This window comes from Podarcis cretensis, assembly GCF_951804945.1.
Source record: "Podarcis cretensis genome assembly, chromosome: 10".
Classification (NCBI taxonomy): domain Eukaryota; kingdom Metazoa; phylum Chordata; class Lepidosauria; order Squamata; family Lacertidae; genus Podarcis; species Podarcis cretensis.
The window spans coordinates 16,476,558-16,493,594 of NC_137179.1; the positions used below are offsets into that span (position 1 = coordinate 16,476,558).

The 17,037-nt window shown below is 45.2% G+C and overlaps 1 protein-coding gene across 1 annotated transcript in view; it reads right to left on the reverse strand.

Annotated features, from left to right (window-relative positions):
• The window catches only part of DERA (deoxyribose-phosphate aldolase), a 44,288-nt gene that overhangs the window by 24,928 nt on the left and 2,323 nt on the right, over positions 1 to 17,037 (reverse strand). Inside the window, exons 2-6 of the mRNA XM_079993017.1 lie at positions 13,425 to 13,522; positions 9,000 to 9,147; positions 6,735 to 6,830; positions 5,670 to 5,804; positions 1,510 to 1,638 (exon numbers count right to left, since the gene is read on the reverse strand). Of these exons, the coding sequence (XP_079849143.1) occupies positions 1,510 to 1,638; positions 5,670 to 5,804; positions 6,735 to 6,830; positions 9,000 to 9,147; positions 13,425 to 13,522 (606 nt within the window). The remainder of the gene's footprint in view (positions 1 to 1,509; positions 1,639 to 5,669; positions 5,805 to 6,734; positions 6,831 to 8,999; positions 9,148 to 13,424; positions 13,523 to 17,037) is intronic.

The window sequence follows — 17,037 nt, forward strand, 5'->3', positions numbered from 1 at the left end:
CGTTCTAGCAGTTCTGTAGGAAAGGCTGCTAATTCTACAGGGCTAACTGCCCACTTAACGGTTATTTTCTGAATTTGTTCCCTACCCTTCACCGTAAGGTCCGAGTGTGGGTTACAACAATATAAAAATACATTAAAACTAGTTTCAAAAACTAGGAACCGGAAGAATAGGGTTGGTCCTGAATATCTATGGGTGGTATTTAGCCAAGAGTTATTCAAAGCAAACCCACTGAAATTAAGGAACGTGACGAAGTTAGGCTCATAAATTTTAATACATCTACTCTGAGTAAAGCTAAGCTGAATACCACCCTTTATTTTAGGAGTCAAAGGGAAGGGTGGAGAGGTACATCATTGGGTCTGCCTGGGATCTGGGCCATGGTACCTGGTATCATGGATGTTCAAGCTTTTTGGTTCAAGTATTCCTGCAGTGTCCCCTAGTCCTGCTATAGAAGATTTGACTGCTCTTCATGTGGCCTCCCTTTCATCTTGCCTTGGTGCACTCTGCTCCACACAAGGCCTCCCACAATCTGGGCTGCAGTGGGCCTTGTTGCCAAAAAACAGCCAGTCACAACAGCCATTTATTATATCATACCCTCCAACATATGGGACGCAGGTGGCGCTGTGGGTTAAAGCCTCAGCGCCTAGGGCTTGCCGATCGAAAGGTCGGCTGTTCGAATCCCTGCGGCGGGGTGCACTCCCGCTGCTCGGTCCCAGCGCCTGCCAACCTAGCAGCTCGAAAGCACCTCCGGGTGCAAGTAGATAAATAGGGACCGCTTACCAGCGGGAAGGTAAACGGCGTTTCCGTGTGCGGCTCTGGCTCTGGCTCTGGCTCTGGCCAGAGCAGCGATGTCACGCTGGCCACGTGACCCGGAAGTGTCTCCGGACAGCACTGGCCCCTGGCCTCTTAAGTGAGATGGGCGCACAACCCCAGAGTCTGTCAAGACTGGCCCGTACGGGCAGGGGTACCTTTACCTTTACCTTTTACCCTCCAACATGGGACGCGGGTGGCGCTGTGGGTTAAACCACAGAGCCTAGGACTTGCCGATCAGAAGGTTGGCGGTTCGAATCCCCGTGACGGGGTGAGCTCCCGTTGCTCGGCCCATGCTCCTGCCAACCTAGCAGTTCGAAAGCATGTCAAAGTGCAAGGAGATAAATAGGTACCGCTCTGCCGCAAAGGTAAACGGTGTTTCCGTGTGCTGCTCTGGTTCACCAGAAGCGGCTTAGTCATGCTGGCTATATTACCATTACATTATATGTACGCCAGCTCCCTCGGCCAATAAAGCAAGGTGAGCACCGCAACCCCAGAGTCGGCCACGACTGGACCTAATGGTCAGAGGTCTATTTACCTTTACCCTCCAACATGTCCAGGCCAAAAACTGTGTGAGTCCAGTCAAGTGACCTGCACGAGATCACAGTCCTGAGGAAAGTGCAGGTGATGCAGGGTTGGGGACTAACAAGCAACTAGCAATTGTATTTATTAAATAATAAATAAATAAATAAAGGAAGTTACCTGCCATCATGGCTACAAGACTTGCTTTGTAGACATTAGTAAGCGATCCCAGCTCTCCTGTCCCCAAAATAGTTTTCATATGAGCTTCTCCACAGGCCTGACGACACTGACGTATTTCTTCGTAGAGACCTAGCAGAACGGAATTTTTTTTGGTTAATAGTAATAATAATATCCTGACCATCTTGCTGGGTTTCCCCAGTCACGCTGGGTGGCTTACAACATATATAAAAACACAACAAAGCACTGAATATTAAAAACCAAAATATCCTATACGAGCAACAAACCAACCAATAAATCAATAGAAACCAATAACAACAATAACAACAGGCTCTTCTTGTGTTCTTAACATAGAAGGACAGCAAGTAGCTGGGTTCCCTCTTCTGCCAACCCCTAGCGAGACTAGCCCCTATTTATTTATTTATTGGCTGGCTGGCTGGCTGGCTGGCTAGCAATTGGGGGGGGGGGGTATTTACAATGCTGTGAGTGTGTTAATTGCCTCTTGCACCTGCTATTAGACGGCACACTCGCTCTGAAATTCTGTGACACACTCTGCATTCGTAAAATTCGTAATGTGGGTGGGAAACGTCCTTGATTCTCCCCAGCAGCAGCACCCTCAGTCTCTCCTTTCTTTCCTTTCCCCCTTTTTAGAGCTTTTTAAAAAGCCCATGGCAAAGTTGAGGGTCGTGCTTGATGGATGGCTAGTGGCCGTTCGGAACAAATCTCCATGTTCTTAATACATTTCAAAAATTGCTGAAAATGTTAAGTACTTTAGTGTACGTCCAATTACGCCAAGCCTTAAGTTAAATCTGCTGTTACCTATTGTTGAGTATCTTCACGCCACTTGAACTATAATTTGTCTAAGCCTGGTCTTTTAACAATTATTTTAAGTGCTCTCTAATGGATTGGAATATAAAAGCAACTGCTTTGTGTCGGCTCCCTCTTTGAGTTTAGGAGCTGAGTCCTTGCACTGGAGTTACTGAACTCCTTTCTGATAGATGACTTTCCCCTAACAATTTTCCATTAGTGCAAAGAAAATGTTAAAAACACACACGATTTTTCTCTCTTACATTTACTTCCCCCCATCCCCACTAATATACCACGACCAAGGGACAAAGAATGTGATGCAGCTCTGAACATGGGCTTCAGTCCTAAAATGTTAGCTTAAGGAGCAGCCACCATCGCTTCTGTAGAATGGCTTGAACGATGTAGGATGTGCTATCAGGGGAGCAGGGGACGGGAAGGTTTCCTCTTCTGAATTTCCTGTTTATTTATTTATTGTGTCTGCACCCTACGTCAGGCATAGGCAAACTTGGCCCTCCAGATGCTTTGGGACTACAACTCCCATCATCCCTAGCTAACAGGACCAGTGGTCAGGGATGATGGGAACTGTAGTCTCAAAACATCTGGAGGGCTGAGTTTGCCTATGCCTGCCCTGTGTTTTCCTCAAGGAGCTCAAGGTAGTGTTTGTGATCCTTCCCCTCCTCATTTAATCTCCACAGTAGGTTAGCTGAGAGGCAGGAAGTGGCTCAAGGTCATCCAGTGAGCATAGTTCTTTATTATTGTAAATCTATCTCACCTGTTCTCAAAGGAGCTCAAGACGGCATACATGGTTTGACCACCCCCCCTCCTTTTTACCCTACTCCTGTGGAGTAGGTCTGCTGAGAGATGGTGACTGGCCCAAGGTCATCCCGTAAACGTCGTGGCTGAGTGGGGATTTGAACTCTAGCGTCCTACCCCGACACTTTTAGCACCACATCTTAGGATCCAAGCTTTGAACATCTAGCCTCTGGATATGGAAGAGAGCAGCCTCTCCCAAAATGACCTTAACAGATTGGAGAACTGGACCAAAACCAACAAAAATAATTTCAATAGAGAGACATGTAAGTTTCTGCACTTAGGCAGATGCACAAATACAAGATGGGGGACACCTGGCTTGCCAGTAGTTCATGTGAAAAGGATCTAGGGGTCTACGTAGACCACAAGCTTCACATGAGTCAACAGTGAGTTGAATTCTGGGCAAACCAGCTCGAAGTGTTCTCGAAGCTACCAGCATGAGTTTGACCAAACTGCGGGAGGCAGTGGAGGACAGAAGTGCCTGGCATGCTCTGGTTCATGGGGTCACGAAGAGTCGAACACGACTAAACGACTAAACAACAGCAACAAGACGTTCTGCGAGCCCTGAAGAACAGGATACAAATGCTCGAAATGAAATGAGTTTTTAAAAACTGCTCCTGCTTCACTCCTCAGCTGGGCGTAAGTGAGGCAAACAACCTATGAAACCACAAGTTAAGCTTGGTGTCCCATTACGTCAGCGGCCCAGGATCCTGGTAACAAGCCAGGATCATTTGCCAGCTTTAAAGAACAGCTTGGCGTCAGCCTTTGAAGGTGAGCTTCTCAAGGAGAAACAGGCCATGATCCCAGGTTTGGGCACTATATGAAGCCAATCTTAACAGCAGCAGTGCTTTCTCACTTGTGCCAGAGGAGGAGCACACAGTGAGAGCAATGGGGGTGCTTGCACCAGCACACCACTTGAGCAAAGACGCCAGAAGAGAAACCCTAGCTTATCACGATGTGCAACACACGGCCAATGTCAAATCTGCATGGTATAGTAGTTAGAGCATTGGACAAGGAGTTGCCAGGCCTTGAAGCCGACTGGGTGACCTCAGGTGAGCTGCTACCTCTCAGTCTAACCTACCCCACAGGGTACTTGCAATGATAAAATAGTGTGGGTCGGGGAGATAACTGTGTGCGCTCGTCCCTTGAGCTCCCCGGAGGAAGGGAGGGTGGAAATAAATAAATAGCCTGCGTGAGTTCAACAGAACATTGTCTACGACGAAGCTACTTGATAAAAGAGGCCTTTAGCACCATATCCTCCAGCTAAAGAAATGTTGCATTGTAATGGAAGGATGCTAATTGTACAAACACAGAGCTTAGTTACTGGAGCACTGTCAGCATTTAAAGGCAAACCATTCAAGGTACATTAAGAGAAAACCAATTACAGAGAAAAGCCTTCTCCTACTGTATTAAAAAGCTTGTTAATTAATAGCATTCCAGGGAGACAACTCGCAACAGCAATCTAAACGGTACTGAGGATGCACTGAGATTCTGCGAACACCAATTAGAAAACACAGAGATTTTGTTGTCAGGAACCAAACACACTTTCCTTCTTTCTTTTCTTTTTTTAAAGTAACGCTAGGCCAACAACCCCTCGAGTTCTTTTTAACAATTCTGTTTGGAAATAATTAGAGCGCTGGCACCCATGTTGGTTTCCTTTCCCCTCCCCATTTCACATGAAGTTAAGACAAAAGCGGGAGAAAATTTATTTTTCACAATATTCCTTTGCGGAAGGAAAGCTTTGTAAAAAAGAAAAAGGAAAGGAAATCTTGCCGATACATGGGCCTGATCGTTGTCAGCGACAAATGCATTGGGGTAACGGGTTTCCTCCGCCATCACCAGGCAGGCGGCAGCAAATTGTGCAAAAAGAGAACAAAGGCTCTCAGGTTCAAGCCCCACATAGCCAGGGAAAAGAATCAGGAAAAAGACATGTGCTGGTTAGCTTCTGGGCTCAAATTGAAGTGCTGGCATGGTACAAATAATAAAATTATTATGATTGTTTTTATTTAACCATTTAATTTTATTATTATCATTGTTGTTGTTGTTATTGTTGTTATCAGTTGTGCTCAACTATAAAAGAGTTAAAATACAAATAGTTGAAAAACACTGGGTAATTTTTGGCTCAAAATATCCAGAGCCCAAGGTAACCCAAGGAAGCTGGAAAACGGGAGATTCAGGACTGTCAAAAGGAAGCAGATTTTCATTTAGTGCATTGTTAAATTGTCACATTTGCTACCTTTAGATGTTACGATGGCTGCCATTTTGGACGGCATTCAAAGGAGATCAGACAGATTCGTGGATGATATCCACGGGACATGATGGTTATATTATCTCCAGTATCAGAGGCAGTACTGCATAAGCCTCTAAATAAATACCAGTTGCTGGGGGTCACCATGGGACACGTGCCATTGTGTACATTTTCTGGGCAACCAGTTGGCCACTGTGAGATCAGGATGCTGGACCAGACAGGCCTTTTGGTCTCACCCAGCGGGGCTCTCCTGATGTTCCTGCAACCATTTTTCTGTCAGGACTCCCTTAATGCTCACCTTCCCACTGGCCTGTCAGGACTAAGGTTCTGTTAATGACAATGTCTATCTCTCTGGCGCCATCGTCCACGGCGAGGCGGATCTCCTCCAAGCGGGTTTTCAGAGGTATCTGTCCTGCTGGAAATCCGGTTGCCACTAAGAGAAAAAACACACACAGTGCAAGTTATTAGTCTTGGTGCGAGCAGAGACATAGCAGTGGGGGCAACAGGCACGAGCTTGCCAAATCTATAGAACTGGTTCACCACAGTCGTCTACTTCCCACAATCCAACCATCCACAATCCCTCCCAAATTTCCAGTCTCTTTTTTTCCTCAACAAAAGGGGGAAGTGTGAAAGTAAGCGGTTAAACTAGCACCACACACGAGACTCTAAAACAGAAGAGGCCAGCATCGTGCCCTTCAGGTCTGTTGGACTACAACTCCCATAATTCCTTGCTGTTGGGTTGCGCAGGCTGGGTTTGATGGGAGCTGGCAATCCCTGATTCACACACCGATGATTTTCAAGCATTCTGCCCTCATGTAATTGCAATATAAACAGGAAACGGGGAAAGCAGAGCTGCAACAAGCAAATTAACTTTCATCAGCAGTGCCATAGCTGTCAACGTTTCCCCTTTTTTAAGGGGAAATTCCCTTATTCTGAATAGGATTCCTTGCAAGAAAAGGGAAAAGTTGACAGCTATGATCACGTGCATACATAATCTTATGTGTATGCCACCTTTCCACAGCTCAAACCATGCTCAAGGTGGCTTACTAGATAAAAAACCCCCCACATAACTACAACATAACAAAAGTAGTCATAAACAATAAACAAACTATTAAAAAATACAACACCAAACTGAGCAATTTCCACGTAAACAACAAAACCCCCAAACAGTGGTACACATTGTTGCCGCAGCCCCTATACCAGGGGTGACTAATCTTTGGCTCGGGGGCCACATTCATCCCTCGTAATCCTCCAAGGGCCACATAATGGGAATGCATGTGGTCAAGTCAGGCTCCACATGAAGAGACAGGGTCTACACTAGGGCATTCAGACTCCCCTCTTGAAACACAGGAGGGAAGCTTACCTGAAGCTACTGGGATGTCACAGCCAGCAGCCTTCAGTGCTTTCACTGCATCAGAGACTCTTGATGGATAGACGCAAACGGCAGCAGTAGTAATGCCTGCAAACAGATCAAGAATATGGTCCACTTTAGTTTCCAACTCACTTTCAGGGCCAGCCTTGCCACAAGGCAGGGCAAGGCCCCTCTCCACCATCAAATGGCAGCAAATTGCCAAATGCGTAGATTATATATATATAATTTCCATGGTGGGGCATCATTTTGCTTTCCTGTTTCACAAACAGTGACCCCAAGGGCCCATCTCTCCCATTCCCCAAAGCAAGAATTCAGTGTTGAGAACTTAAATATTGGATATATTAAGAAAGTAAGAACTGTGTTCTGCTGGATCAGGCCAAAGGCCCATCTAGTCCAGAATCCTATTCCCACAGTGGCCAACAGCCCTCTATCCACTTGTGAGTCCCAAAAATTGGCATTTGGGGGCACGACGCCGCTGATAATGGATGCAGAACAAAGCCACATCTTATTATGTACTTCCCACTTCTCTTGAGCATCGAGAAGTTCCAGAGTTTTTATTTGCCAGTATGAAGTCAGGTCACAACTGGAGACGAAGATCCCCCTTTAGAACTTACAGAAGTTCTCTTTCGCGGGTTTTTGCTTTTCACTTTGACACCTTTTTTAAAAAAAAGAATGGTTCAAGCCATATTTCGTGCTCCTTTGCTGCGAATCTGTAGACCTCCCAGAAAACCTTTTGCTTATGGGTGGTATAAAAATGTTGTAAATAAAATAGAATTCTTTATTTTGTAGAAGAACCTTTATTTAACAAAAACAAAAACTATACAGTGTGTGAATAGCCTTATTTGTAGCATGGCAGATACTCACTGAAAAAGCAAGGCAACTCAGCTGAAGAACCTGCGTTATACTGCCACCTAGCTATTTTATTGTCTCTGACAGAGATTTGTTTAGAAAGAGACTGAACGTGGGACCTTTTGCAGAAAAAGCAGGTGCCTCGAAAAGGCAGGCAGACACACGCCCCACTACTCACCGAAACCTTATAAATGGGTGATGATGGGAGGCAGGGAGGGTGTTTGAAGATTATCAGGCTTATTCATTCCATGATCTGGGCAACAGAAGATCTATGGGTCATATTTATGCCACTTTCCCGTGAAAACAGTCACTCACAAAGCAGTTTACAACAAATAAAAACCAGACTGCGTCTCAAAACCAACCACCATGAGTAAAATTTAATAACGAAATGTTATTAATAACTTTTTTTGTTAAGAGATAGCAAAATGGGTGAAAAGAGAAACAAACCAGAAGCGGAAGTTGGGGGAAGTCTTGGAGGGGAGGGAGGGAGGAATATATAGCAAATGTTAAGAATTTGAGGTGTATGTAATGAATGAAAAAGAAAAATGAATAAAAATATATGACGGTCTTCAACCTGAAGTTGGGCATTTAGTATAGCTCTTCCAGCAGAGATTTGCCAGGCATCTTCAATGCTAACTTTCAGGTGCCTCTCAAATATATTTTTTTTATGCCAAAAAGCCTATTCTGTTCTTTAATTAACCCCCACCGCAAATCATTATTATGACAGCTGGTTTCCGTGCTTCATTGGATTTGTACGTACCGCCTTGATGTTTTATACAAGGGGGCCATATATAAATATTTGTACAAATATAAGTAAGTAAAATGGGACGCGGGTGGCGCTGTGGGTTAAACCACAGAACCTAGGACTTTCCAATCAGAAGGTCAGCGGTTCGTATCCCCGTGACGGGGTGAGCTCCCGTTGCTCGGTCCCTGCTCCTGCCAACCTTGCAGTTTGAAAGCACGTCAGAGTGCAAGTAGATAAATAGGTACTGCACTGGCGGGAAGGTAAATGGCGTTTCCGTGCGAAATCGTGCTCCGGCAGTGCGAGGCCCCATTAGCTAAAGTGGTGCTTCAGGTTAAGAACAGTTTCAGGTTAAGAACGGACCTCCGGAACAAATTAAGTTCTTAACCCTACGTACCACTGTAGTTATTTTTCTCTTTGACATCTGCTGGGAGGGCGTTCCACAGGGCGGGTGCCACTACTGAGAAGGCCCTCTGCCTGGTTCCCTGTAACTTGGCTTCTTGTAGCCAGAAGGCCCTCGGAGCTGGACCTCAGTGTCCGGGCTGAACGATGGGGGTGGAGACGCTCCTTCAGGTATACTGGACCGAGGCCGTTTAGGGCTTTAAAGGTCAGCATGACCTTAACAGGACCAAGTTTCTGTTCCTGATTTGCACAGAAAGACTTACCTTTGTCGTCCACGCTCATAGCTTGCAACAGATCCCTTCGGATGGGATGCTTGGCTTTGTAGCACAACCTGCAGACGTTGGAAGGGGTGTCATCGCCCGAAAGGGTGGTGAGGTCGATGCAGGTGACGGCCCTCAGGTGCCAAGCTGCCTTTTATCATATAGAAATATACATATATATTAGGAAAAGGCCTTATCATATAGTTGCATGCCTAGAGAACACCTGGGACTTCGGAGGCCAGGACTGATAAGAGCGCTGGTACATAAACAAGCTACAATGAACCATAGACTCTCACTTTCCCTCCTCTCATCTATTTTCTGTTCCAGGAGAAGATCAGAAGCTTCTGGCGATTTTTAAACAAACCAGTTTGCTGAAAATGCTCCCAAACCCAGCTGACCAAACCCTGCTTTCGACAAGGATCCTTCTCACCGGTCCAGATTTTATTCCCCCTCCTTCCTGTAGTTCGTGGTTTAATTTAAACAGCTGTGGGATCAGGGTGATTAAGCAGACAATATTTTGCCCACTGTATCTTTCAACTGGCACATTTCATGCATACTGGGGGGAGGAGGAAATAAATGTATTTAAAAGAAGAAGAAGAGTTTGGACTTGTCAGAGCTGCCTCTAGGTCCCAGCTCACAGAGGACCGACGCTAGGCTGACAGGACTCTTCTTGGCAACTGCTGGAATCATATTTGTTTAATTAGAAGAGTTTGGATTTGATATCCCGCTTTATCACTACCCAGAGGAGTCTCAAAGCGGCTAACATTCTCCTTTCCCTTCCTCCCCCACAACAAACACTGTGTGAGGTGAGTGGGGCTGAGAGACTTCAGAGAAGTGGGACTAGCCCAAGGTCACCCAGCAGCTGCATGTGGAGGAGCGGAGACGCGAACCCGGTTCCCCAGATTACGAGACTACCGCTCTTAACCACTACACCACACTGGCTCCCTAAAAGGAAACAAAAAAACAAGTATGATCCATCTAAAGTTAGGCAATTTAAAATCTCCCTGATTACAATGGAAAGGTCACCCACACACCCCTAATGCTGTTCCCTCTGATATGTATGGGAATTAGAAGGGCATAAATTTGTCCAGATTGCACTGGACCCATTGCCTTGCATTTAAAGTATTTAAAATATTATAACCTAGAGAAAGGAATACTGAGAGGTAATGTGATAGCCTTCTTCCAATATGTTTTCCCTTGCTGCAGAAGGTAGGCGCTGAAGCAAGAGATTCAAATGAAAAGAAAGGAGTTTCCAACTAAACATTGGGAATTACTTTCTGACTGCCAAGAACTGTTTGACATTGGAATGGACTCTCTACATCTCTGTGATTCTGAGGTCCACCTCACTTCCCCTGCAACTTGAGGCATTTAATATACAGTGGTACCTTGGTGTTCGAACGTCTCCACTGACAAACATTTCGGTTTTCAAATGCTGTAAACCCGCAAGTAAATGCTTCGGTTTCCAAACGCGCCTCGGAAGTCAAACATGCCACGTGGCTTCCGTATTGAGTTTTCTGTACGGAGGCTTCCGTACTGAGTTTTCGGTTTTCGAACGTTTCAAAACTCGAACGGTCTTTCGGAATGGACTACGTTAAAAAACCGAGGTACCACTGTAGCGCTAGTAGAAGAATTTGTTTCCATCCAAAATTCATCAGCCAATCAAAATCAAATCTTGCTTTTGTTTTTTGTTGTTGTTTTTTTTTAAAAAAAGGACTGTGAAATCAAGAAATCAGCTCACTTCAGGCAGACTTTACTAAACTTCCCGAACCTCACGGAGGAATGCAGCCTGCCAAGCCTTGCCCTGGGAACCCCAGTTCAGAGTTCTGGGGCTGTTGCTTCTGAAAAGCACAATAATAATAATAATAATTTATTATTTATACCCCGCCCATCTGGCTGAGTTTCCCCAGCCACTCTGGGCGGCTCCCAATCAGTGTTAAAAACAGTACAGCATTACATATTAAAAACTTCCCTGAACAGGGCTGCCTTAAGATGTCTTCTGAATGTCAGGTAATTCTTTATCTCTTTGACATCTGATGGGAGGGCGTTCCACAGGGCGGGCGCCACTACCGAGAAGGCCCTCTGCCTGGTTCCCTGTAGCCTCACTTCTCGCCATGAGGGAACCGCCAGAAGGCCCTCGGCGCTGGATCTCAGTGTCTGGGCTGAACGATGGGGGTGGAGACCGCAACATTAGCTGCTTACTTAACAAAGTAATAGTTGTATTTTCCTATTTGGTTAGTGGAACCTCCGCTCCTTACAAACCCCTCATGGCCTCCCCAGATCTGCTCCAGAGGTTTGTGGGGAAATCCGGAACAGATTTATGAGGCTCATAGAGGAGAAAGTTCCACTGCACAGGCGTAAATCCTACCGCTAATGGAACTGCATGGCTGACTATTGCTCTAGGTCTGCACCCACCTGTTTTGAAATGTGGCACTTAGCTGTTTTAGCACCCTTTGCTTCTCTTTCTAGACCCTCCTAGAATGTCCTCAGACCTTTCCACATCCCAGTGTAAAGTGCTGAAAAGCAGACTGTGCTGTATTGAGAATGGATGTTATGAATCAAGCTCTCCTTGAGAATCATTTAGATTCCCTATTTCATGGAGAAAGCAGGGTAGATACAAAGGACATCTTCCCTTTTTGCTCTGAAGTGATTTGTTTTGCTTTTCGTAAGTGTAGAAAAGAAACTAAGTGCACTTTTATTGTTGCTGGAATTCCTATTCCAGCTAAAATAAATGGAATTAAAATTGAATATATAATCGGCTCCTAGGAAAGAGATTCTGGCCTCCACAGTTGAAAAACAAGTTGTGAAGACAGATGTAGCAAAAACGGTTCCAAGAATTGGTGTGAACTTGTAGGGGGGCTTTTTTTTTTTGTCGTTGTTTAACCGAGAAGCTATTTTTACAGAAGAGGCTGAGTTATGAGAGTCTGGCTACATATTCCATAGCCAAACCTTCGCCAACACTCAGGATATTTCAAAGAAATATGTCAGTCTAATCCAAGCTGATATTAAAACCCACTATTAGCAGTTTTTAAGCAGAGACATTCAAATATCCATATTAGGGAAATGCCTTTAGTTGAGCAACCAAACAGGATTTTGTGATATTTCAGTCAGTAATATAAAGTCATTGCTCTAATGTGGATGTTTTATTTAAGTAATTTTCTTTCATTTAGGTAAAAACAAATACGCAAAACCCATGAAAACCACGCAGAATATCAATCAATGATGAAAAGGGAATATCCAATATTCTAAGGCTGCAATAGAAGTCTAGTGTCCAGACCAAAGGAAGTAATAGTACCTCTCTACTCTGCCCTGGTCAGACCACACCTGGAATAATGTGTGCAAGTATGGGCAACACAATTTAAGAAGGATGTTGACAAGCTGGAATGTGTGCAGAGGAGGGCAACCAAAATAATTCAGGGTCTGGAAAATAAGTTTTAGACTTGAAGTCCCACCAGCCCCAGTTAAGGTTGCCAGGCCTCCAGGGCTGACCAGGAGTTTCCAAGTATCATTATCGTCATCAGTGCTTTTTTTCTGGGGGGTTGCATACCCCTAAACATTTTGTGAATCTTTGTACTTTTGTCCATTTCCTCTATTTATTTTTCCCGATTTGAAGTATAAAATGGTGATTTTCTTGAGTCAAAATGAGAGTACCCCAAAACATTTTTTAAAGAAAAAAATACACTGATAATAATAAAAGAATTGTCCAAGAGGTGGCTTAGAAAATGCACACACCTACCCACTCATGAATCAACGTATTTAAAGCTTATTTGTGGTTTTGCCCCTCTCTGAGGTGCCTCAACACCCACCACACATGTACGCAAAAACGCACTGTTGGAAAAGAATATTTTTACCAGCCTCATTACCATGGTCCTCAAAAATGAATTATTAAAAAAGGCAAGCACCATCTTTTATGTCTATAGGCAACTTGAACAAAATTCAGTACCTTAGATCGCAAACGCCTTGGTACTCGGACGTTTTGGCTCCCGAACGCCGCAACCTGGAAGTGAGTGTTCCGGTTTGTGAACGTTCGTTGGAACCCGAACGTCCAACAGGGCTTCCATGGCTTCCGATTGGCTGCAGGAGCTTCCAATCAGAAGCCGCGCTTTGGTTTCCGAGCGTTTTGAAAGTCGAACGGACTTCCGGAACGGATTCAGTTCGACTTCCAAGGTATTAAAGCCCATGGAGGTATAACAGGTGTCTGTGGAACACGAGAGCAGAATACTCAAGGAGCAAAAGGACGTTGCCCGATACGGAGTCAGATAACTGGCCCAACTTGTGCAGCACTGCCTACACTGAATGGCAGCCAGAGTTTCAAGCAGGGGATTCTCCCAGCACCTACCTGAAGATGCCAGGGTTCACCCTCAATACCTTTGACACGCAAAGCATGTTCCCTACCCCCTCAGACACGACCCTCTCCTGGGAGCCACTTACCTGCCAATTCTTTTTCACAGCCCGCTGTGTCTGAATTTGAGCTGCCCGCCTCAGGACGGCCGGCTGGTTCACCCGGACTCTCGTAAGCCAGCTGAGGTCTGTGAGGAAAAGTGCCTAGTTCTGTTTAGTACATTTATTATTATTATTATTTTGAATGTATTCTTATTGCATCGCATCTATGTAACCCAAATAATAAAGCAGAACAAAGTCGTAAAAACTAAACCAAACCAAATCAATAAGCAACATGGCACACCCCAGATATGCTGCTTGGTGCCTATTAAGGCCCTCTGCCCCACTCTTCCCCCCTTTTTTCAATTACATTTAGGATTGTTTGGGGTCCTGTCCCCCCCCCCTTTTTTTACCCTGGGCTGCAGCTGGCAGGGTGGACAGATCCATGCAAGGGAGCGTTCCCCAAACTGCCAAGGATGAAAGGCTACACTTTGCGATGAAGATGATGATGATGATGATCATCATCATCATTTGTATGCTGCCCATCTAACTGAGTTGCCCCAGCCACTCTGGCCACTTTTGCACGCATCACCCAAATTCAGTAGCCTTTCTTATCCACACTCAAGTTTAATCAGAATTAAATTCCGCAAGGAAGAAAACCACAATTTCAATCCCTGAGCCGTTTTGCAGTGTGATGTCCATGCCAGTTTCTCAGATTTCAAAATGTGTCACCCGGGGACTGGAAAAGTTGGGGACCCATGCCCTCTTTTGAGAACTGCTTCACAAATAAAGTCCCCCCCCCATAGTAAAAAAGGTAAAGAGACCCCTGACCACTAGGTCCTGTCGTGACCAATTCTGGGCTTGCGGCGCTCATCTCGCTTTATTGGCCGAGGGAGCCGGTGTACAGCTTCTGGGTCATGTGGCCAGCATGACTAAGCCGCTCCTGGCGAACCAGAGTAGCACACGGAAACGCCGTTTACCTTCCCGCCGGAGCTGTACCTGTTTATCTACTTGCACTTTGATGTGCTTTTGAACTGCCAGGTTGGCAGGAGCAGGGACTGAGCAACGGGAGCTCACCCCGTCGCGGGGATTCGAACCGCCGACCTTCTGATCGGCAAGTCCTAGGCTCTGTGGTTTAACCGACAGCGCCACCCACATCCCCCCGTATACTATACACAGATTATTCCTACTTAAGCTGGAGAAGCAGATATTATTATTAATTGGATTTTTTTACTTGCCATTCACCGTAAGGTCCCAGGGCAGCTAACATCAATTTAAAAATAGAGTATTAAAACCTTTTTTAAAAAATCAAACAAAAAAACAGTCAAGAGAAAAGGGTGGCTCCTAAAAAAAATATGCATTTCAGGTATACAAGGCCTGGGAAAGATGTGCAACCCGCTGTTGGGAACTGCTGTTTCAGAGTTCAGCTTTCCGGGCAAATGCAGGTCAGAAATTTGGATATATTGCGGAGGGGGGAATTCTGTGTGAATCATCTCAAGTACCTGCCAAAGGAGGAGTAGGGAAGCAGCTTAGATATTCATTAAACATGGAGCGTGAATAGTCCCATTTTTTATATGTCATCTGCTCCATCTAAATATTCATAGGACTTCAGGGATAAAAGTAATTAAAGCAGTTAAACTACAGCTAATTAGCCAACTTTCTTTTAATCCTCCTCTGAAAAAAAAGAGAATGTTTTACTCCTCTGAAGACGTGTCCAAAAAAGAAGAAGAGAGAATAAGGGGGGGGGGAACAATTTTCAAAACTGTATTTAGAAGTTTCATGGGAAAGTCAATCTTCCTTTTTTCTTTTCTTTTTTAACTTGAGGGCCTGTGACTGTAGGCAGCTTGGCCCATTATGCCTCAGGGTACCGCAGCATAGCTGGTGTTGCGCCAAAGAGAAAAGGACGTTAATAAGATAGCGTTGAACTGGATGGCTACAGAGTACAGAGTTCTCTTTAATTGGTATAAAACGGTGCCAACTCACGAAGCGGCGGGTAGTGGAAAATCTGCCCAAATGGCTGGCAGTGAAGTGCTATACTTCATGAGAGGAGAGATGATAGCTGTTTCACAGATCTCAAGGGCTGACACATGGAAGATGGAGCCAGCTTGTTTTCTCCTGCTCTGGAGGGTAGAACGGATGACTTCAAGTTACACTACTGAGCAAGGGGACCCAAGGCCTGTCTTGGTAGGAGCGAGATTTCTACAAGCATCCAGAGATACCCATTTTAGACATCTAGGGTACACTGACAGCCTAAAAAAGACATTGGACTACAACTCCCATTAGCGCCAGCTAGCATGGCCCAGTAGACAGGGATCGTGGGAGTTGTAGTTCAACACCACCTGGAGGTCAGAGGTCCCCATCCCTGGCCTAGCACCTCTACTTAGAAAGATCAGGTAGTAGATAATGGGAAATGGGCTCACCACTAATCCCGAGACACTGGCTCCTGCCAGTCAGAATTAACAATAATGGACTGGAGGGTCAACTCCTCTGATCTCGTGTTCCCTACAATACTCAGGATTTCTTCACAGGGCCTCCTCAGTTGTGGCCCCAACACACTTTGTCTTTTGAGGACCCCCAAAATCTAGGGCTGGATTTCTACCCTCAGACAGTTCTTCGGTGATATTTTGCAATTGTAGATGAACGGTGACTCTCTGTTCTATTCGCAGTCGTGAGCGTTCTTAGAATTTGATCTTTGATTTTTTATATATGCATTGAGTTTTTGTTTGCTTTTTTGGTTACCTTTTAAAAAAGCTCTTAGGACTTGTTAGCTTACCTGAGTGAGCCTGGACTGCTAACCTATATATGGGATGGTTTTGCCTTGCAATCTCTACATTTTTGGGACATTGTTTTTCAAATACATATATCCTGATTAGAGTTATAATTCCTTTAGGGTGCATAGCAAGGCACTAAACCAGGCATAGGCAAACTCCGGCCCTCCAGATGTTTGGGACTACAACTCTCATCATCCCTAGCTAACAGGACCAGTGGTCAGGGATGATGGAAATTGTAGTCCCAAACATCTGGAGGGCTATGCCTGCATTAAACCTATTACTGCCTTTTCCATTACTCGATCTTTGAACTTGCAAGTTCCTTTTACTATCTCTATAGACCCAAAGTGTACACAGACATTCCAAATTTGGTGCACTCAAGATGCTTCTGGACTAAAACTCCCGTGACCACTGCTCATGCTGGCTAGGGCTGATAAGAGATTATTATTATAATTATTTACTAAATTTGTATAAACCCTTGGAGTGTCTGGGGTGGTAGGGGAGTGGTAGTAGCTCTGGCAGGATGCTCCTTCTGGTGTAATATGTTCGCCTTTTGTAGACTGAGCTCCTAGAAAGTGTCAGCATGTGAGAGTGGTCACACCCTGGGAATGGCTTCAACTGGCTGGTTAAACCAGATGAGGGTAGCCGATGGGTCTAAAACCCTCAGTGAATTAGGGACTTCCCCTCCAGCAGATTGAGAGGATGAGACCAATAGCGGGTCAAACGGTCAAGAAGGCATTTTCTGCACATGCTATAGACACAGCAGTTCTCAACCTGTGGGTCCCCAGATGTTGTTGGCCTACAACTCCCATCATCCCTGAGCTCTGACCTTGCTAGCTAGGGGTGATGGGAGTTGTAGTTCAACAACATCTGGGGACCCACAGGTTGAGAAAGGC